Source organism: Dermacentor variabilis, chromosome 3 (assembly GCF_050947875.1).
Source record: "Dermacentor variabilis isolate Ectoservices chromosome 3, ASM5094787v1, whole genome shotgun sequence".
NCBI classification, from domain to species: domain Eukaryota; kingdom Metazoa; phylum Arthropoda; class Arachnida; order Ixodida; family Ixodidae; genus Dermacentor; species Dermacentor variabilis.
In genome coordinates this window covers 43,177,888-43,201,362 of record NC_134570.1, presented here as the reverse complement: position 1 = coordinate 43,201,362, position 23,475 = coordinate 43,177,888, and the positions used below count along the sequence as shown (strand labels likewise).

General features: G+C 47.3%; 1 protein-coding gene across 1 annotated transcript in view; it reads right to left on the bottom strand.

Moving 5' to 3' along the window:
- Positions 1–23,119, bottom strand: part of LOC142575465 (sodium- and chloride-dependent GABA transporter 1-like) — a 106,856-nt gene extending 83,737 nt beyond the window's left edge. The window contains exon 1 of the mRNA XM_075684848.1: positions 21,798–23,119. Within this exon, the coding sequence (XP_075540963.1) occupies positions 21,798–22,578 (781 nt within the window). The 5' untranslated portion in view covers positions 22,579–23,119. The remainder of the gene's footprint in view (positions 1–21,797) is intronic.
- Positions 23,120–23,475: the final 356 nt, after the last annotated feature.

The window sequence follows — 23,475 nt, the reverse complement described above, 5'->3', positions numbered from 1 at the left end:
TTCTCTCTTCCCAGCTGCATAGTTCTCTCGTAGCCCCAGTGTTTAATTTGGATGTCGAACCCCTGTAAATCACCGTCATTTTCACTCCATGAAGTGTGATCCAGTGAAAACTCCACGTCATGACGCTGCTGTACTTTTCCTGCAGCGGGAAGTTCGTCGCGCAAGTTTTCTCTCTCTCTATCTCTCTCTCCTACGGTGTTTACGGTAACGTTGGCGGCGGATTTCTCTCTAGGTCCTTCCTTTCTGCTCTCTTCCCAAAATCCTAGGCCGGTAGACTTCCGATCGCCACTGCGAGGCTGTTGTTGTTGTTGTTGTTGTTGTTGTTGTTGTTGTTGTTGTTGTTGTTGTTGTTGTTGTTGTTGTTGTTGTTGTTGTTGTTGTTGTTGTTGTCGTTGTTGTTGTTGTTGTTGTTGTCGTCGTCGTCGTCGTCGTCGTCGTCGTCGTTGTTAAGAGCCTGTGTCAATCACTGACGGCTTCACTTAGTGTATAGGGGTTGCACATGGGCAGTCGTGAGCAATATAACACGAAACACCCAATTCGTTTTTCAAGCAGTGATTAATTGCGATATGTGTATTCTACTCTGACGTCTTAATATGCAACAAATATAGTTTTCCCGTTCATATTTATTGCGGTTTTTATTGTCCCTCTGACCCAGAGGGGAGGGGGGGGGAGGCATGCGCTTGTTGAGCGCGTAAGATTAGAGTGTATTCAGAGACGCGCAGTACGTTTGCTTTGGCTGCGAAAACGACGAACTGAAAGGGACAGTGCGTCAGGGAAACAACAACAACTTGATTTCAACTTGCTTTCAACAACTCGCCTTCACAGCCTTCATATGTACGTGGTGGTATCAAAAGTTTCTAAGCTGTCTCGGTTTTAAAGAATGTAATTTATATACGTGCATACCGCCAGCTTTGAAAAAGTCCCCTTGCACAGCAACGCAGCGCTCCCAGCGCTCCTTGCACTTTGGAAATGTGCATATCCTAGACGTCATCTTTCGGCATGGAGTCGAGAACCTTTCTGCGATTCGAGCTTGATCGAATCGATCGTGCCAAAATGGCGAATTTTGAGCTTGGTTTTTTATTTTAGGGGGAGAAACATCCAGAAGAAATGGGAAGGCACGGAGGTTAACCAGAGGGGAAGATCCACTTTTGGTATACCCTATGCTGGGGAGAGAGGAAAGGAGTGACAGGTAAATTGACAGGGAACTAGAGAGAGAGAAAGAAGGCGGGCACAAATGCACTCAAAGTCGGTCGCTGTCACACCATGCTATCACCGCACAGCCCAGTACTACTTGTAGGACTATCAACATCAATCAGTTCAGGCTACAGCCGTTTGTCCAAGTCTGTCATCCTTAAGAACTGCAGCGTTGCCCTCGACGGCCTCCGCTGCAATGGCTTGTGATGTCGGCATTCTAAAATGCCGACATCACAAGACATTTTAGGGAAGATATTGAAAGAAGCGAGAGCTAAACCTGACGAGTACAGAGTAGAAACCATGTTGTGCCTGGCCAAGAACTCGCATGAGTCTTGTGATATGCGACAGCATACATCGTCATCGTGTGGAATCCGGCTCTTCGTACGGCCCAGATTGGCCCGTTTCTTGATCTAAACGGCCTTCTTCAGACGTCCTAAAACTTGGCAGTAAAACTCGCTATTCATAGCCTGGCCATTCAGAACGATTTCCCGATGCACAACGCCGCGAATGCCGAAAAACACTATGAGCATGCACTTTGTCGAACTACATAATCTGTTTCTTTTTTTCCTCGGTCGTGGAGACGTTGGGATGTTCCACTGCGACGACGAACTGTTGTGTCGTCTAAGGGTCGTACCCTTTCACCTAAGTTACGTCTCTATAGTGATGACCCTCGACGTGGACGAAGTGGATCGTTCGTAAAGATTCGCTTCCCCTTATATCGCTCTCGTCCCAGAATTGAAAAAAAAAAAAAAGAACAAGCTCAAAGGTCGCCATTCTGACGCGACTGCTTAAATCAAGCTCAAATCGCAGAAGGATGATCCACTCGTTCAGGTAAGCAGCCATTTCAGGACGTATACTCGCAAATTGACAGAAACGCTGGGAGCGCAGTATTGCTGTACAAGGGGACTATTTTGAAGGTGAGAGTGTTTGCACACAAATAACTTCCTTTCTTCAAAACAGAGCCAGTCTCGAAACCTTGTGATACCACCTCGTACGTATATTCTTATTTCCCCCCTCCCTTTTTCCGTGGATATGTAAGGCATACGTGAATACGTGGATATGCAAGCATCAACACGCACACACGTACACACACACACGTACACACACACACGTACACAGACACACGCACACACATACACATACACACACACACACACGCTATCTCTCTCTCTCTGTGTCACCAAGCAAAACAATCACCTTTCACCCCTTCACTGCAGTCACGAGTCCTAATGAGGCGTCGTACGGCGTGCGCCCGACTGACGAGCCGTATATTGCTGCGAGATTTGCAAAAGTAACGACTTCGACGCTCGGCGCCACACTTGTAAATGAGGTAGAAGGTTCCCCCCCGGGGGGCGTCCCTAATAAGACGTCATTGCGAGCACTGTCGCACAGCGAATCAATACGAGACTAAATGACGGATGGTCGAGTAGTAGTTAGGAGAGTGAACGAGCGCTATGAGACAGCGAAGTGAATGAACGCATGCCTCTCTCTCTCTCTCTCTCTCTCTCTCTCTCTCTCTCTCTCTCTCTCTCCTCGCGGCGAAAGGTTACGCAGCGTATTCGGAACACGCGAAAGTCTGCGGGCGCTGTCGCCTTGACACCTCTGAAGTCTGACAACACGTCGCAAGCACTCGCGTAGCGGAAAGCGCCCGGAGGTAGTTTTCTTCTTGTTTTCGCAATTGGAAAGGTCCCTTCGCGCAGCGTGTCCCCTCGCGTGAGTGAATAGGAGGCCCTCATCTATCACCGCGACTCATGCATCCGTCAAGGAACCGGTTCCCATTGGCTCGCGGCCACGCGCCGTTTTGTTGGTCTCCTTCTACCTCTTTTTTTTTCTTATCTTATTTTTTTCTTCTGCACTATACTGTCACGCTCGTTGTCGAGCACGCGACCGCGCACACGCGTGCCACATAATAATCTGTCACAATAAAAGCGTGCAGGGCAAACAAGAACTACTAGAAGCGCAAAGGTCCCTGGGTTCAAAGCTTGTCCGGGAGAAACAGAAGTGCAGCGCCGGCTTTCGCCAGCGCCTTGCCTGCAGCGTGACTGCGCAACTTTGAAGTGTCGTCTGGTTCCCTTCCGGAAGGCAGACGACGACGTCGAAGATGTACGTTATTTGTGCAAAATAGGCCAACGGAAATGCACGGTCAAGACTATAACGATACGATGCAAGGAACGCGGCGAAATATGTAAATAAAGACATTTGAACAACAAAACTGCGGGCGTTATTTACGTTGTCCACTCGATATCTAGACGGATAACGGACGTAATTACCATCGACGTGGATGCTGTTGCTTCACAAACTGCCGTGGCCCGCAAAATGAGAAACTTATCAGAAGTCTCTTCGGACAGCGAAGAAGGAAGGCTTGTTCTAAGACTTACTGCTTGATTCCGTGAGCCGGCGTTTCATTTTCATCCGGCTACAGACAGACAAGTGCTCGTAATATGCAAGGACAGTGTCTACTCGATAAAGCATCCGTATATATATATATATATATATATATATATATATATATATATATATATATATATATATATATATATATATATATATATGTATATATATATATATATATATTGTGTGGGCACTGTGGAATACTGCCCCCCCCCCCATAATGCCAAATTCGCCATCTTTTTGTCAGCTGCCATTTACTCGCAGGGTGTCGTCGCTGATTGGCTAAAAAACGCAAAGATGGCGCAAGTTGACAATATGGCGGACCTTAACAGTGTCCAACAAAGCACTCCTATGGATTTCCAAAAGTTCGGGGGGGGGGGGGGGTGCGACGTCTGCAGGAAGAGCGGGAGAAGGCTGCACACTGGCATGGGGATTACGCGGGTCCCTCGTCAGATCAGCTGGCGTCACTGTACGTTTTATAACACTAGGGAGCCTTCACACACGCGCCAACGTCCCCTTGAGAGTGCGCACGGAATCTCCAGAGAGCAAACACTGCATGGTAATCCACCGAAGACGGAATGCAGAAGCTGTATGTCTGGGCCGTCTAATCTGCAGAGGATCCATCAAGAAAAATGACTTCTTTCGCCACCCGTCGCCCTTGGACCACATGCCCGAGATGTGGCAGCGACAAACACGGAGGGGACGCGCAGCAACGCCTTTTAAAGCGAGATTTTGGACCTCTGCTTGGAAGTGGCAGCTTGCCTTGTAAACATCGTCAACTGAACTGAGTTATTCTTTTCCTTGCGGCATTGCGGGCTAAACTATTGTGCCGATCACACGCACTGTGAGAATCGGCGAACGCGAGGCTTCTTTGGTGTAGACGCTCGTGTCGATGCTAAATACGTTGACTTTACGCGATGTTATACACTAACGCAGGTAACATGTTACGTTATGTGTAGATGTCGTGCTTACGTTACGTAGACGCCATGTTCCCGTTATGCAAGACGGGATGCTGATGTCGCGCATCTGTTGAACCGATACGCGAGTTCGGTTCAACGTTACGTTGAACCATTACGTTGTGTACAAGGGTTCTGCAAAAGCTGTATTTCCATATTGCGAAATTTTTTGAGGTTCATGTGTGACATATCAATTTTGTTCTCTTTAAGTTTACTATTAGATGCAATTCACAGAATTGTGATATCATTTTTCATTGCTGAGTTACAAAGTTGTAAACGTGGTAGTCTTATTATCTGAAAATTTGCGATTTTTGCCATTTTCTAATAAAAAAATGACGACCTAAATGAAAAAATTTGAAACCAACATTCACTAGAATTCAAGTTTTTCTTTTAAATGCAACCAGCCTCGCCAAATTTGGTCCAGTGGTTGCCGAGAAAAACGAACTCTCCTTTTACATGTATTTAGATATGAGCACCCGAGCTAAAGCTTCCAAACTTCGTGCAGTGGTTGCCGAGAAAAGCTACTTATCCGTCCGCACATATTTATTATACGAGCTGCCCCCTAGTTATACAGCTTGCTCTTAAACCATGAAATCTGCAACACCTTCGCACAACTTCCTAACCAACAGACGACACTTCCGTCCACTGAAGATAGTGCGTGAAAAATGGCTCGTCGTGGCGTACTATAGATGTCGCAACTATCGCTCATGCTGTCTGGTCCGGTGTCGTTTTTTGATCGTCGCGCGCCGACGTATCAGTCACTCTCCACTAATTGCTGTTTTCGTTCGTGCAGGAGGCCACTTGTCGCGCGACCGCTGCCAACTTGGGGAACGGTTCGCAGAAGGCGAGAAGATGCATAGAGGCACGAAATGGGATGCCACGCCTTCCGAGTCACGTGCGGGGACGAAGCCGAAGCGAAGAGAGCGCGCGGTGACCCCTTGACCCTGACACGCATGGTAAACAAGACCCGACCGCGCGCTTTGGAAAAGCAGAAGGCCCTTGATGGCCGTCTGCTTCCTTTTGACGCCCACTGACGGAGGAAAGCCTGCTTTCTGTGGGCTCGACTGTTTCAGAAATAAAGAATAAAGCGTTGGAACACATGATGGTGATGACGATACACTTTATCGAAAAAGATAAGAGTACGAGAACAAGGCACGAATAAAACGAGTAGCGCGCACGAGACGCTTAAAGAAATGAGACAGAGAGAGAGAGAGAGAGAATGAGTAAGGATGCCCAGTGCCGTAAGCCCACGCATATCTCTTAGATTTTAGCGCAGAATTTCAGGGCAACGACGAATCACACAGAAAGCTCCATCATGTGTTCCATCGCTGTCCCATAAGACTCCGCGCTAAAAATCTGAGTTGTGGATTATACAGAAAATCCCTAGACCAACGCTTTGCTTTCAACTGTGCGGTCAGCGATTGCTAAGTCTTGTACGCATGCGATGAACTAGAGTGTCACGCAATAGACTAGGACACTGAAGCATGTAGTTTACTCCGATGACGCGTCTGAGAGGTTACTGCGGGATAGAGAAACATTGCCGTCAAAGGAAAACTAGCGAAAGAAGGTAGCGATCACGCTATGCATCCATGAACCAATTTCAGTACACGAATGTGAAGCTTCGCAGGGATATATGGTGCAATGTGGATAGACCGTAGGTGCTTTTAGTAACGACCCCGAATAATTAGACCAAGCACAAATAATTACCACAAATGTTATAAATTCCCTAATGAGTGGCCTCGTATTGTGCAGGAGTGTGTGCTATTTGTAAACGATTACGATGTGTCTTACTGAAAAAGTTGAATGCATCTGCAAGAATTTCATTGGAATCCTGGTATATTCTTTTTTTTTTCAATTTTATTTTTATCTTGTTTCTTAGTGTGGTCAGTGACTCTGCAGCAAAGTAACGATGGTCAATGAATGTAGCTACAGAAGATCCCATAGCAGCACCTACTGCAGAGCCAATCTAGGCTCAACTTTAGGGCACAAATTGACCGTGCAAGTGGATAACTCATAGTGAACTTGCAAAAGCGCTATGAACATATGGCAAGCCAAATAGCAGATATACAACAAAAACACGGGGCAGGTTAGTTGTATATCCTTGTTTCTTTACCTCTGTACTGTTCGCAGCGCTTTTGCAACACCAATAATAGGACACGTAGGCCCTGTGTTGGTCCTATGCTGGCTCCACTTTAAGAGGAAGCTTTAGCTCGGGCCCAACTCCAACGCGGCCTATTCAAATACATGTAAAACGCGAAAACGTTGCTCTGTTAAAAAAGAAATGTTGCATTTGAGAGAAAAAGTTAAATTCCAGTGACTGCTGGAAGCGGAATTTCAATTTAGGGCCTGAATTTTGTTAAAAGAATTTTACAGAATTCGCAAGTTCGAAAAAAATAGACGAACGAAGTTCATAAAATAATAGCTCTGCATCAAGAAGAGATATCGCGGTTCTGTAAACGGCTCCATAAGATCATTCAAAGCAGACAAATTCGACATGTCAATTTATATCTTAAGTAAATTTTTTACGTTGTCTACAAGGGTTCTGCAAAAGCTGAATTTCCATATCGCTGATCTTTTTTTTTTCAGATTCACTTGTAACATATCAATTTTTTGCGCTATCAGATGCAATTTACAGAATTGTGAAACGATTTTTCCTTGCTGAGTTATAGAGCTGTAAACTTGATAGTTTCGTTTTCTCAATAATTGCGATTTTCGCCTATACTTATAAAAGAAATTGACGACCTAAATCAAAAATTCGAAACCAACAGTCACTAGATTTTAAGTTTTTCTTTTATATGCAACAAACCTCGTCAACATTGGTGCAGTGATTGCCGAAAAAAAAACGAATTCTCCTTTTGCACATATTTAGATAGGAGCACCCGAGCTAAAGCTTCCTCTTAAGTGCTAGTTGGAAGACGTGAGAGAAAACGTGGACAGGCGAACGTTTACCCAGTGAGCAGTCATCGCGCGCGTGGCAGCGCCCGCAAACATTGTTATTAGATAATTAAGAGAAACTGAGACATCCACCAAACAACCACTTTTCTTCAACTGCGAGCCTTTTCTTTGTAGCAATCGCTACGATTGGGTGGATGTCTCATTTTCCCTTAATTACTTCTCTCCACCTTGCGGGTTTCCACAGAACTATTACGTTATTACGTAGTATATAGCAGGCACATTGGTTACACGTGGCAGAACGATGGCACAACGTTGGTGCAACATAGGGTTCACGTTGGCACTGCTGCCAGTATTGCTTAGTCGAACGTTGCGGTGAACTCCAGACAGGCTGCATCGCTTTGCCGGCGCGCAGTCTTCGGGCGCGTTCATATCGGTTGTCTTCCCGGGCACGTCCCTTGCGTAAAAGAAGCGGCAAGTATGCAAAGCGTTCGCCTAATGCGCTTCCCGTTCCGCGTGTTCTTTTTTTTTTTCTCTTCACGCGCGTTGCGGTTACAGCAGCGCTTCGCGTATGCGTTGGCGCCTGCTGCACCGACGAACCGCTACACTCTCAACTACTCGTCAATAACCCTTTATTGACGAGTGTTGCCTACAGGCAACACACCAAAAAATAATTTTGTTTCTGCCGAGTATAAGTACTGAGTACGAAGTTTCTAGCTAAATGTCTTCGGCCAACGCTGAATGACAGGCAGCAGGCGTCATGTGTTGGTTTAGAGCAGGAACACTGGACGAGGAAGTAGAAGTTTGGCACGCGACTAAGTGTCTTGTGCAAGCAAAGCCAATCCCCCATCGTGGGTAGGAGTCACACGTGTCACAGGCTACAACAACAACAAGGACAGAGGAGACAGGCCGATGCAACATATGCAGCTGCAGGGGTGTCACACATGTGATGTAAAGCAAATGAAATGTGCACCTATGGTTCACATATGATGAGAGCTGTCTATACAAATTGAAAATTAAGCCTTACGTGGCGTGGGGTGAAGCCCACTTCCAGTTTCCTGCCTGCTGTTTTCCCTCTATTGCTGAAAAATTTCTGCAAAATATTTTTTCTTTTTGTTGATTATGCTTATTTTGATGTGCTTTGCATATTTTGATAGAAGAATAAACATGTTTTTCTCGGTATTTATATGTCTCGTCATTAAAAATGTTAAGCAAAATTACACCCTTTTGCCACACAATGATATTCGTCATCTGTCTTGTCCGCATTTCCTTTCTTTAACGCGGCGTGCCCGGTATACTTCCAAGTCACGAACGGTTAGCCCGTCATCAGCATGACAGAGCTTTCTCGACAGGAAAGTAGCGAGCGCAGCGTTTTCAAGAAAGGAAACGCAAGCAAGGCAGACGACGATTATTGTTGTGTGGCAGATATACACCCCAAAGGGTGCACATTTTTCGTAAGAGTATTGTATAGCTATAGGTTGGTCCGGGGTTAGTGGGTAAGCCCGAGCCCGAACCCCGACCGGGGATGGCTCGGGCCTGGGAGCTTAGGACTACGGTCGGGCCCAGGTCTCAGTAGGCCCGTACGTAATAGGCGCGGAAGCGTGCTATCTTCAGCCCCGCAGTACTGTAGAAGGTGCCGCGCCCCCGAACTGCAGCAAGTGAAGGATGTTGTAGTGGAAGACTCGTCATTGATCGTAGAGCTTTCGTCGGAAATCCCCGGAAATTTCAGTCCGTGGTCGTTTTTTTCTTTTTTGCATTCAATTCACACCGTAATTCGGCAGCTGCGCGACCAAATCGAACCCGCTACCTAGTTACCAGCAGAAATAAGAAACCATTGCCACCAAGCCTGCGCGGCGAATAGACGCGACTATAACGGTCACGATTTTACGCGCAGAGTTGCGAGCTCGAGAAGTTCAAGGTTGTCACGTCACGCTAGAAAAAAAGAAATTATATAACCTAGATTAGATCTCAGAGAACGTGCTATGCGTGAAAGCCAATCACCGCGCCGCAGTTGCTTGGCATGGCTTTCGTGTAGCGCTGCTGTGCACGAGGTCGCGGGATTGAATCCCGGCCACGGCCGTCCGGACTTCGGTGGGGAATAAATGCAAAGAACACCCGTGTACTTAGCCGCACGTTAAATAACGCCAGCTGGTAAAAATTAATCCGGAGTCCCCCCCCCCCCCCCCCCCCCCTACGGCGTGCGTCACGTGGTTTTGGCACGTAAAACCCCACAATTTAATCTTACTTTTAACGCCAATCCTATTATTGTATGCCTCCTACTGCATGACAGGTTATGGCAAGCTTGCGAGCCCTGAATTCCACACCGACCTACGGAACTCGAAAACATTCACCCAAAACAACCTGTGTGAGCACAGGTGCGCTACACAGACGACTACACCCCATGCGCGGCATTTCATAACTTGGCTCGACAGATCAAAAGGAAACAGCAGGTGCAGCGCGAACTACGCATATACTGCATATGGCCAGCAGACAAACGGGACGAAAACGGGTAAACGGAGCGTCCGGTTTTTTTCTTTCTTTTCACTTCGCTGGGTATTCTTATCTTTCGCCGCAACCCTGAAGAGTTACGAAATATATATGAGGACGACGCGACAGGTTATGCCGAGGTGTTCCCTCGAGATAAATTGCTCGTGAGAAGTAGAGGTGTGCAGTATACACGGTGACCCACATTCTCCGTGTCACAGTGCGCCCTGGAAGCCGTGTCATCGTCCCTTTCTCTGAGATGTATCTCCCACGGAGACTCGCTGCATGTCGTGCGTCAGACGACCCCGACACGACACCCGTTCTACGAGCATCGAACCTAACCGCTGAATATTCGAAGCTTACTTGGCGCCAAAGATGACGACATACGTACCTCTTCAGGAATAGCTCACTCCTATTGCTAAGTTTTACTAACCTGAAAGTGGTTCATTAATAATGTGCGACCGGTCTTACTCTTTAGAGAGAGAGAGAGAGAGCTTATAGAAAGGCAAGGAGGTTAAACTGGGATTGTTCTGATTGGCTGCCCTGCACAAGAGGAAGGGGGCACGGCATACTAAACAAAACAAAACAAAAAGAGGGATCAAGGAGAGAGAGAGAAAAAGAAATGATCACAATCGAATAAACCGCATACGGAGAAGATACTGACTGGAACACCGACCCCTCCTTTAATCGATGCACGAGGCTTTGAAAGAGCTATTGCGTTTTTATTTCTCTCTCTTTTTTTAGATATAGACTAGTAGATCTGGCCGCTTTCGACCACTTGACATTTTCGTAACATTTCCTTCACTGCCACATGAAAGTTGTCCGCAAGTATAGGACTCGAGTTCGTGAAATCAATTACAGGCGAACGCGATTGTAACGAAGTGCTCGGGTGTCTCCGAAATCATTCGTTATACACAGGCCACTTCGCTGTCGAAGATCACGCGCCGCACAGCTCCCCAGTAGAACCGAGACACATGTATTCCTTCGCTATACAGATCTTTTCGCTGTATGGGCATTCCTTGTATGTAGCGGTGCTCGACTGTATATATACGAGACGTGCATCTTCAGCAGTTGTTGAAATCTTGTTGAGCGCGTGTAAGGCCGACTTTCGTCTTCGCGTCTTTTTTTCTGGTCTTCCCAGACTTCATTCGCAGTGATAACGACGTTTCTGGTGTCCCACGAGTATAGCAAAGCAATTATATATATATATATATATATATATATATATATAGTTCTGCCCAGCTCAGCCTTTCCTTTCTGGGTTTGCGAGGTCGAGCTCGATCCTAGAGAGAGAGAGAGAGAGAGAGAGAGAGAGAGAGGAATATAGGAATCCTCTACGAACCTCTACGAAAGGGCGAGAAAAGAAGTCGAGCTTTCTGTTTGTCAGTGGTCGTCTCACGCTCAGCGGCGAGCTGCGAAGCGTATTTTTCTTTGTGTCCAGTCGAGCCAGATAAAAGCGGTGGGAGCCCACATAACGCCGTGTACTTTAGATAAGCCTCGACGACCTTTTATGCGCGCGAGAGAGATATATTTCCTGCAGCACTGCTGGTGCCATTCGCACATACGTAGAAGGGTCCAGATATGTGTAGCATACGGTAGAAGATACATATACGCCTACACGGTGAATCCCAGGTTTCCTAGACCGATAGCCAAAGTCTGACCCGAAAGTACCGGGTCTTTGCAGTATCTTAGGGGCTTTACTGTGCAAGTCATTGCAGCGACACCTTATAAGCAGTTTATATTAAAACGGTGTAAATTGAGGCACCCGATTCGCCTCGGTGCAGAGTCCAGGTGGTTACGGTGTTCTGCAGTCTAACGCGCGTTCTCGAGTTCGACTGTCAGATAGCGGCGGCTGCAGCATTTCGATGGGAGCCACACTTCTTTTTAGACCTCCTTGGCCATATGCAACAACGGGCGTGTATACTCGGGCGTACAATCGTGCACGCTCGCATATTCAGGTGCAAGTTAAGGTGCATCGCGGTGCCAAAATTAATATGGAACTCTGCCCGTTCCCCGTCGCTCCCGTTGCGCAGCTACGAAACTGCCGACGCTTTGTGCGATCTCTTTCCTCTCTCTCTTTTTTTTTTCTTCTTTCCTCCTATTGGAGCGGGCGGTCGCTGTGCGTCTTCTCAAGAAACAACTGCGTATATTGCTACTCTTCCTACCTTGTGTGGTGCGTTTATACCCGAAGTGAAGCGGAGTTTAATATTCCTAAAGGACGACTTTGGCAAATGCGAAATTTCGAGCGCTACATATGGGGCGTCTCAAGGTAAAACGTAATTTTTCTTTTATAGGTTTCTACGCAGGGTTAGAGGCAGTGGTAGTACAGAAGTCGTATATTTTATATCGCGTTAAATTGTATTACACAGATAAGTGTAATAGTTGGATTAGACAATTCGCAGCTAGTAGTTAGGTCGTACCGGTACATCATCGCAAAAAAAAATGACATTTAGTTCTTAAATGCTTTTCTGTTAACTCTATAGATAGCATACAATGTAAAATAATTTAAACCCCTAAATGTGAATGAGGGTGTAGATCGGTCTATAACTCACACCCTTACTTCGTTATTGGCTGCAAGGATGCGAGTTATAGGCTGATTTACACCTTATTCACATTTAGGAGTTTAAATTACTTTTACAGTGTGCGCGGATCAGTGCCCTTACACTTTGTGTCGAATGACGTCTTACAGACTCCCTGCGAACAAACTTCTTCCCACACTCGCATGCGGCTTGCGTCGCCACGGCAGGCATGCTGTACTGAGTAGCACAGAAGAGAGAAGCAGTAAGGAAAGAGAAACCAAAATAAAAGGCGCGCTCTTGTATAAACGCCCGCTTTCGAGTTTGTTTCGCAACAACCTCGACACGAAATTCGGAGGCACTTCCTTCAGGGTTCGCTGATCGCACTCTGGGCAAACCTGACTCGCTTACATAGCAGAGCACGGCAGTTTGTTTACTACGGGAGCTAGGCGTACCTCCACTTGTCGCGCGTTAGAGAGGCGGGGGGCACACGTTTTCGATGTTCTCTTAATTAAATCTCGAGCATCGGGAAGCTTCCGCTGCCAGCGCCGTTTGTCGGAAGATAGATACGTCGATTGCCGATACTCGTCCTTCTTCCATTCACTTTATAGCCTGCAAGGACGCTAAGAAACGGGCACCATAGTAGCGCACGTTTACGTGCGTTCACACCAGTAACAAATCACGTCGAACGCCGCGAGGCAAGCTTGTGCGAAGGAGGTGACAGGCCTGGTGACAAATTGTGGCCTTCGGTTCTCTCCCCGTTCGACATGAAAGTTTCTTTTACGCACACGTACAAAAGCACGTAAATAATACAGAAACGCGACGTGTCCTTTTAATGATCAACGCTCGCTGCGTGAACAGACAGAAGCTTACTCGTATACAGCAGTTACGCTGGACGGCAAGTCTTAGTACGACGGGAGGTTTGACTGCTGTTGATAATGCGTTTCCATGAGACAGACACTGAATGTTCATCTGAGATTTTACGAAGGTTGCGCCTCTTATTTGACTTGTAACTAATTGCAGTGGTCCAGACAAGACATGGGGGTCATGCGAAGATGAAGACTTGAAATGATCGGCAGTGAGCGAACGAAGAAAGCCACAGCTCGCGGGGTGCACGCTATGTTCAGGACTGTTTCAAATTTCGCCACCTGAGCGTTTTGAACCAATCAGAGACGCCGTGGCAGCCCTGTGGGCCAATCAGACCCAACAGCATGGCGGATTAGGCAATATCATGCAAGAGTGTGCGAATGTTTCAACATTTCGAGTATAGTGAATCGAACGTTGTCCTATTCAATTTGGTCCTCGAATCGATTACTGACAACACTTTTCCTCTTCCCTTTTTCCCAACTCAGAGTAGCCGCTTAGATTAATGTACCTCCGGCTTTCTCTCTCTAGTGACTATTCGAAAATTTACAAAAGAACAACAATAACATAAATTCTAGGGTGTTATACGTACCAAAACTAGAAGTCTGGACTATGAAGCACACCGTAGTGGGGGACTCCGGATTAATTTTGACCACTTCGCGGTTCATCAACGTGACCACAATGCAAGGCCCACGGCGTATTGTTGCATTTCGTCTCCATAGAAATGCGGCCGCCGCGGCAGGGATTCGATCCCGGCGACCTCTTGCCTAGCATCGCTACACCAAATCCACTAAGCAACCACGGCGGGTATTCGAAAATCCGAACATTTTTCGAATAGTTTTCGAATGCTTAACGTCGTCTTCCGTGCACGATCAAATATGAAAATTTAAGCGAAAATGCGATAACTTTCATTTCATCCGCAGTGGGCGTAACATACTAGAGCACGCTAAACGTTCGGACAGCCGGACTTTGCCGACTAAACAGGACTGCTTACAATGAATCTGTTGATGTATAGAAGGAAAGAAAGAAATAAATAAATAAAGAAAGAAAGAAAGAAAGAAAGAAACATTGCTTAGACGCGTCTCCGAGTGGTTCAGACACGGTAGTGGATATCGTTTGGTATATTCTTTGTAGAACATACCTGTAAATTCAGCGCCTGTGTCCTCTCATCGGATTAATTATTAATGTGTTCCCTTGCAACATAGCAACTTGATACAATACTGGTACACCGTCTGCCGCGACGACTCCAACTAAAGAAAAAGTGCATTATTTGTTTTGTTTTATCGATCGACCATCGCCGCAGACAACAGGAATTTTTTTTTATTTTGTCGCGAAGGTATACAAAGATACAACTGACTAACAATGACTGCCTTTCTAAACTTTATTTGACAATGCACGACCGCGCATGCTCAGACGTGCCCCGAGTTTGCGAACAAACTGCTTAGCTGTCCCCTAATGCTCCTCTTTGCACTCTTGATGCATAGCGCGCGTTACAATGTGCGATGTCAATCCCAGAAACTTTCTAATCTTGTGAGTGTACCGGCGTGTGAAAAAGATGTTCGACTCTATAATGGCGAGAAGGCTGCAGATTATTCGCAAACTACTCGAAAAAAAAAATATTCGATTCGATTCTGGTGCTATTCGATTGGTACACGATTCGGTTCACGTCTAGCGCTATTCGATTCCATTCCAAGAAGAACCATTCGCACAGCCGTAGTTAGTATGGCGGAATCTGAGTAATAAGGGTGCCCGGGTCTCTGTCGAAGCTTCAGACCGCAGCCTTTAGCCCTGTCAACCACCAAACTTGTTTTGGAAACAAAGAATTTGGATTTGGATGTCCATGGATTTTAACCCTGGCTTACTTCGACGCGTAAAGCGCGCGCTCGCTAGACAATCACGGCCGCACGCCGCGAGAGTGAACGAGATCGCGAACGGTGCTGCGTGCTCGCTGCCGAATCGTTTGTCTTGCACTCCCAGACACCCTCTCCCCCACCTTTTCGTGGGCACGCGGTATACACGATACGCACAGGGAGGGGGGGGGGGGGGAGTGTCGCCTATCAGCGGGCCAGCTTTCCCACGGTTGAGACGTATACGTGCGCGTTGGGTACACATAGACACATAGCACTCGGAACGCGTCTACGTACACAAACGGATGGAAGACTCGGATCGGTTCGGTCTGCGTCATCAGTCGGCGCAGCTGGTGGCATTAATATATATATATATATATATATATATATATATATATATATATATATATATATATATATATATATATATATATATATGAGGGGGGCGGAGGTGGACTGCTGCCAAAGCGGACGTAGACCCTTGTGTGGCAGTGGCGTATACCAACTCTGAGAGATTCGCCTAGAATCGGGGAACAGTGGTGATAAATTAGAGTGCCTATCTGAATGTATAATAACTGGAATACAAATTGAGTATAGGCAGGCTTGTGTCATAAGCGAAGGCATAAACGAATGAAAATAAAGGAGTACAAGAAGACATTAAAGATTTAAAAAGAAAAGAACAAAGCAGACTGCGATCTGAATTTTGCACTCTACGGTCTGAATTCTGCGACGAAGTTCCACGAAATCCAAGCGATAGTCCATGAACTGACCGAGAAAACTGCGCCCAGTTAGTCGAGGCACCCCACAGACAAGGAGGACGGCGACGGTTACATTGTCGAAGTCCGCGCAAGACGACGAAGAGACGGCCATCTAACTGCACTTCTCTCTTTGTTATACTCGCGCACAGCCCTAAGGGCGAGACATGATCGACCCCATTTATGCTCCCCCTTTGTGGTGCATTGCGGAATGCGTATAAAGTAGGAAGCACGGCGCCCGAATCGGTGTCGCATTGCCCAAGTGCGGGCTAAATTACTGCACGCGTTCCTGCAGGCAAGGAGGCGTGCGCGTCCGTGGTCGTGTATACGTGCCTCGGTGAATCGCGGGACCCAGGATGCGACGATCGAGGCGCCTCGTCGCGGAACTCGGCCGACCGTGAAGCACGAATGTCGGTCGGTCGGCTACGCGGCAACTTTGTGAGCTATAGACGACTTTGCATGCGACTCACGGGAGCCGCCATATTGGGCTGTTCAACACAATGAACTTCCAAGTTTTATGAGGAGTAATGTCTTGTAACATGGTCAGTGAACGCTGAACGCATTTATACAACTATATTTTCGCGCTTGCAAATTGTCTGTATCAATGCGTACGTTGCGTCAAAGATGGAAATTAGAAGCGTTAACCGCCCAAAACGGCGGCACCTATAAGCGCTTCTGTAGTATAGTCTATAAGCGAGCCCGAATGACAAGTTTGAGCGCGAGCGCTATAGCCGCGAAGACGCGAGTCGCACGTGGAAAGACGTTAAACGGGGCAACGACAATGCGTGCATTCGTTTAGAGAGAAATGCGTTTTTCAGCGCGGAACTGACTCCGATTTCTCCGTATACAAATATTCTCGAAGTTAAAAAAAAAAGCGCTCTTATACGAGACAATTGCTGAATCTGTTCGTATGAGATTTGCTTCGTTTAGGAAAGTTTAAGCTGTTGTTGTAACCGCAGTATTGATGTATATGGCCTGAAAATAGTTAACGGAATTTGCCGGAAAGCGGTAAGTTTAGAAAAAAATAAATGAAAGAATCGATTCGTGAAGTACGTAATTTATAGACTCTGTATACTATAGCACCGTGTATCGCAACTATACGTAGATTGCACATCCCAGACGGTCTAAAGATGACGCACTTTCTACAATTTTGGTCAAATAGCTACTTTGCTGGAACGAGTTATATGCGAAAGCCCTATTCTCAAATTTGTTGAATTGCATTCAAGAAGAATGCATAACATAGCAATTTGACCGCTTTAATTCGGGCCCCACTATAGGGATTTTTTTTTTAGCAGCAACGTTCTTTTTTTTAATTGCCTGTGGCAGATACCACAGTTCCAACCATGGAGCTAAATTAGTCGATGAGACGGCCATTACTTCTACGAGAAATCAAAAGGCTTCATTGAATAATTAACATAGCTACACTAGGTAACGTTTTTCATTAAGTACGGCACATATTTCAATCTACGAATTGCAGCTAGTGAGATTGGAAGGCATATCGAGTTGGAACGAATTATGAGGATGACGCCGGTTTCTAGATCTGCGCTTTCAAACTTGCGGTGAAAATGCTGTGTTGTTTAACATACTTAAGAAAACGCTGTTTTATGCGTTGCAGCACAAAGGCAAGTGGAACGTCAGGGCCTTTCGTCGTACCCTTTGAAAATTATTATCTCGGAACTGGTGTAGTTCTGAGAATTCGTTCCAAGTGGATACGCCGTACGGGGTTACCGGATACAACTCGTAAATTTCAATATGTGGTGCAAAGTAACTAATTAGAAGGTTCGTTCATGTAATTACGTTAAGTATTCAATTAAACATTCTGATTGTTCGTACAAATAATGGCCGCTTCATCGAGTAATTTAGCTGAATGTTTCTAATTGTTTTATCTGCCATAGGCAATTAAAAAAAGAAATTTGGTGCGGCCAGAAAATAAAACACGTGGTACATGCACTTCACAGTATCGCGGTATATTTGTTTTTATTGCGGACGTACAGAGCTCTAGACTGGATGTTTCATTTTCCTTTTTGTCTGAATACCCGGCAATTTTCCTTAAAAATATTTGTTAAATGCTGAAGACTTATAAAGTACCCTTTGCACAGGCAGTATATGAAGGAACTCATTTCTTTTAGAAACAACAAGCTTCATATAAAGCATTTCAGTGATGGACAAACGTGAGCATTTCAAGATCATCTGTATTTCGGTAGAGAATCCCAAGCGTAAAATTAAGGTCCTGTCGTGGATGGGGGTGCCATAAAAGAGATAGAGAGGGAGATCAGATATTGCTTCTAAATATCTTGGACACAATAAAAAAGAAACCAATGTAACAGTGAAGAAATTATCAGCGAAATTGCGATGCGGTTTGCCACGCGTGAACGCGTCTCTCTATTCTCTCTCAGAACCATGCAGTTTCTCTGCGATTTCAAGTAGAGGTCTTTCATACACAGAGCTAAAAGCCCTTTGTATTAGAGTGTTCACAGCGTCAGCTTCGACCTGAACCGAAGATATCTGGGACGGCGTTTCATTAATGGGCACCTACGTCAGGCGTCTAATAGCCCAATCGCTTTTCTCCCGAAATTTTGAAGTCTCGCTGGGAAGCATCAACACTTCTCAATACAAGATCCTACACGCATTCCAGAGAGGGCGCCTCAATCATACGAAAAGCACAAACACGCATTACTCACACCACACTATAAGCGTTATATTAACAGGCACCCAGGCTGCTCCCCCCCCCCCCCCTTTGAGGTCTATACATCAAATAAACACATCCTGTGATAGTGCCCTGCTAACTCCATCTTCAGAATGACAACGCTTTCTAAACTACCACACAACCAGCGTCCAGGCAGCTGGGAGGAGGGGGAGACTCCCACACGAAAGTTTGAAAAACTGTGGTGGCTGCTTCTAGTGTAGCACGTCAAAAACGTGCTGGGTTATATCACACCAGGACGACATATCATCACCAGGAGGCCTGGACTGGGGCCTTAGTTCCTTTGAGACTAATAAATTTTATCTATCTCTCCCGAAAAAGCTTTCTAAGTACACACGCCGTATAGGCTCATTTTATGTTTACACATACAACTATAAGATGACTTCCAGTTAACCACGGAATAGCTACAAGTTATAATAGCCTACAAATATATAGAACACGCCAGCTGGCACCAGTTTTAGTGTGCAGTTAGAATGTTTCAAAAATCAATTTTACTGCTAAACATAGTAGGAAAGCCGCATACACGAACTCACCGCGTTGGGCACGTGCATTATATTTCAACACATCAAGAAGGGGTTCCTATAGTAAACTATGGGACAAAAGTCTTATTTTTTCCTCGGCTAACCTGGCTGTAAAAAATAATGACCGGCAGTTTTCTGGGGTAACGAAAACGCTGCTGCCACAAAACGGATAAACGTGTCTGTATATTTTGACTAGATGTTCTCCCTATATAGAGGTCGACGGCCTTGGAAGTGTGTGTACAATAGACAGTGTTTGGCTCAGTAAGACTTGCTGGTTAGGCCTACTGACAATTGCTCCTTGTAATAGTTAAAGTGATTGCCTTGAGCTGGATAATAGGGAGTTTTAGCATGGCGTTACCGTCCTACCGCTACCGATGCCGCTAGCTGTGTATGACATACCCGTGCTTGGGGTTTGTCACGTATGCTAAGTTAGGGGGAAGCGGTATCGATAACGCCAGAACGGTAAAACTAAGCTGAAGCACTTTAATGGGAAGTTTTAGCGTACCGCTATCGCTTCGGCCATCCGTCATCTACGCGTCTGATAGCGAAGACGCTAGGCCACACCGCGTCTTCGGAGACTGCTACGCCGTGACTTAGCTGTAGCAGGAGCAAAGCTAGCAGCTTGAGCACACTGCAGCTGTATTCTAAAGCTCACTAATTACAATGACTACGGTAGGGTCTCAGTTTCAGTTTATCGCTTTGTGTTACAAAGGGAAATATGCGTACTATGGATATAGGCTTGCAGTAAAGGAGGTGCCAACACAATTACTTAACACTGCAATGCAGCCATATACGCGCTTAGAAATTATCGGACTCAGCCCGGATCACACCGGCTGCGGTTGGCTCCGCTTCGGCACTCGACCGACTGGTACGTGCCTAAGCAAACAAGTCGAAATGAGTCAGCAGAGCCGTTTGAGTGCGCGAGCGCGCAGCAAGTATCTGCCACTTTGCGCAAGGAACGTCTGACCTGCTTTTTTACTACACACCTGCATGCGAGTGGTGTGTTCTTTGGCCGCGAGTCGCTAGGGCAGCCTATAAAGATGGATGTGGCTATGGGTAACGGCTTGTTTCCCAGATAAAAATGTATAACTGCTATGCGACGTGCGACTCGGGGAGTTCTCCAAGCGCATTTAGCTCCAGTGAGAGTTCCTGCGTCTCTAGGAGTCTGCGGGCGAATTCGCAGAGATTTAAATTCGTTGGTGATAGTTGTTTGCCATTGACTGGCATAGCTTTAGCTATACCGGTCAATGTGGTGTCGGTCAACGGTGGTGTCGGTCAATGTGTCCGACACCACCATCGTCAGACATCTACTCTCACGAACAGTTCTGGCGTGGGAACTTCTTTTGTGAATACGCGTGGAGATCCTTTGCAACTACACGTGTAATTTCAACTACACATATATAATTCAAGATTGTACGATAAATGCTTAAGTGGTACCGCCATCGGTCATTGCTCCTCGAAGAGTAACTGCAACTCAGCTAAACACGATTATGCGTGCGAGAGTGACGTAAGAAATCTGCACGAGGACAGTGGGTGTTAATTAATTGTCCGTGCTTCGAAGGCGAAGAAAGAAAAGGCAGCATAAAAGTCGTAAAAAAATATCTCGATGTCAAGACATCTGCACCCTTTGCGGGTTCGTTGGAACAAATGTACGAGGAGCATTCAATTAGTCGCACGCTTTCTTGTAGGGTTTTTAATGTTTCGTATGGTCAGCTTTGGTGCCTGGTTGCAAGAAATACAGTTCAAGACACAGCAGCAGTGCACCCGAACTGAGCTACTTCAACTTGCAATCTTGCGAATGCCACTAAAAGGCACGTCTTGTTCAGTGTAACCGCTCGCCCCCGGTGCGGCATGAAGGGCGCCGCGCGAGAGACAGGATATACGAGGAAGGTCAAAAAGGAGAGAACAATAATATGCTCCGAGAAGGCCGGGAACGTTGCGTTGTAGCGCATCAGACTCGCCGCTGGTGTTATCGGTTTCGTCGGGGCCCCCTTATTTGCACCTTCCTGCACAGCTTTCTTTTTTTTTTTTATGTTTGCATTTACTTTTACATTTTTTGCCATAGCTGTAGTAGCTGCCGTGTGCTTCACACAAAGCCGAGTTTACTTATGTGTAACATTGTCAAGGTACTGGAGAGCATGGACTTGTTTCAGCGAAAAGGCATGTTGTTACTTCGCTTATAACGAGCTACCGCGAGACCATGTGAGCGGGCGTTGTAAAATCCTATGAGTGCGTTTATGTCGAAGCCAAAGGCAACACGCGAAACAAACATCCGCTAGGACGCGGATAAGCAGTACCGCTAAGTGCGAATTCAAAAGGCAAAAAAAAAAAAAAAGAAGAAGAAGAAGGAGAAAGAGAAAGGAAGGCAAAGTACAGCTGAAAGCTATAACGCCGATAACATCGGGAGGGACGATTATTTTGTAAATAGTGTTTGTCAGTCTACTATTGTACCTGTCAGTGTCTACTGAAAATGCCGATTTAGCGAGTTTCCGGGGGCCGCTATAGCCCTTCAAACTCGACTCCTCGAGACGTTCGAGGCAAGCTCCCGCGGGTTAGTATGGCTCGCTGAAAGCACCGGTATCGCATGCATCGAAACGACGACAACTCGTCGAACAATCGTCGGGCCTCGCAGCCGCGGCCAAAACTGTTGCGCCATGCTATCTCTCCACTCACCTCCTCCGTGGACGAAGCAGAAGTAGGGAAACCTCCAGATGTTACCCAGGCCGACGGCCTCTCGCGAGCACCCTGCCACCAGATCCAGGTAGTGCACCCAGCGGGACTCCTTCACTTTCTTCTTGGGCTGCTCGGTAACATTCTCTTCGTCCGACGACGTCTCGTAGTCGTCCTCGAGCAGTACCTTAGGGGTGTACTTGGGCGGCTCGATCGGCCTCAGTTCGGGAACAGAGCGGGACAGCCGACGCGCCTTGCGGGTCGCTAGATTGCTGGGCTCCTCGCCGAACGAGAACGAGCGCAGGTGGTACCGGGCCGCCTCTTCGAAACCCTTGCTCGACATGACGTCCGCGGGCGCCGGCGTCGGCGGCGCGATGGGCTGGAACACCAGTCTCGTCGGCGTACCGGGCGGCTGGTCGGGGTCGCTGACCATGGTCGGGATGCCCGGAACGAGACCGGCTGACGTCGGGAACAGGATGATGGGACCCAGGCCGGCGTAGCAGTCTCCGCTGTCGGCTTCGCCGCCTGCTCGCCCGTTTGCGCCTCCCGGGCTGTGCGAAGGACTGTCCGACGAGTACATGTACTGCGAAGGCATCGTCGCGGTCTGCAGAAAGGGCAGTGCGACGACTTGGTCGTAGCCGCCTTCGCCGGGCACTCCGGAGGCTCCGCTGAAGCTGCCGCCGGAGCTCCTGCTCGGGTAGCGAAACGCAGGGAGCCTCGCCAGCAGCGGCGACGGCTGCGGGCTCGAAGAGTAGAGGTGACCGACGTTGTTGTGCTGCTGCATGTTTGGGCCGCCCGCGCCGAGCTGTTGTATCCGGAACTTCGTCCAAGCCGCAGCAGTTCGGCGCTTCTTATTTTCTTTCTTATCTACTCGTCGAAGAGGAATCCACCGACACCTCGCGACCGAGGTGCGGACATTGCCGACTCCTCCGAGAAGTCTTCAGGTCCGCCGTGTCCAACGTCGCTACAGCACTCAAGGGAGTGATCTCTTCTAGACAACTTCTTATTCAATCGCTTCGGCGTAACGGCGCGCTGAACGGGACGTCGTGCTGCGCCCGCTGGTCATGCGACGAGGCCGACTGCCTTCTGAGAGGGAAATCACCGACGACGAATGAGAAAGGCAGCCCCCACTCTCTTCCCCTCGTGCTCGCACACAACAAGCGACGCTCCGCTGGAGACACGCTCGACCCTCCCCCTTCTCCGCCTCTCGTCGGCGCACCGCAGCCCTTCCTTGCGAGCTCGCGTCGTCGCTGCGGGAGCAACAGGTAATAATAATAATCGCGCGCGACTTGACTGCGCTGTGCTCGCGCGCGCGCACCTCACTCAACAGGTGCGTGTGCGCGTACTGCGTGCCAGAAGCGATTGGTTCGCTAAGCAGCGCTGAGCGCCGCGATAACGGGCCCGTTAGATCGCTGCTGTGCCGACAGATGGCAGCACCCGTCAATGTGGGCATCAGCTGTCTGTTTTTTCTCATGGTTTCTCGTATGGAAGATAAAGATCTACTCCTTTCGTTTTACCTTTCTTCTCCTGAGAATCTCTCTCTCTCTCTCTATTGTCTCTCCACGGTGCCGCCGCCTTTTCCTTTGGTTTGCAGACATTTCTCCTCCTCTCTTCGGGAAACCCTTCCGTCTGCTCCGGCTCGTCAGCTAAGATCGTCTGCTTCTCTTGGAGAGCCTCGTAT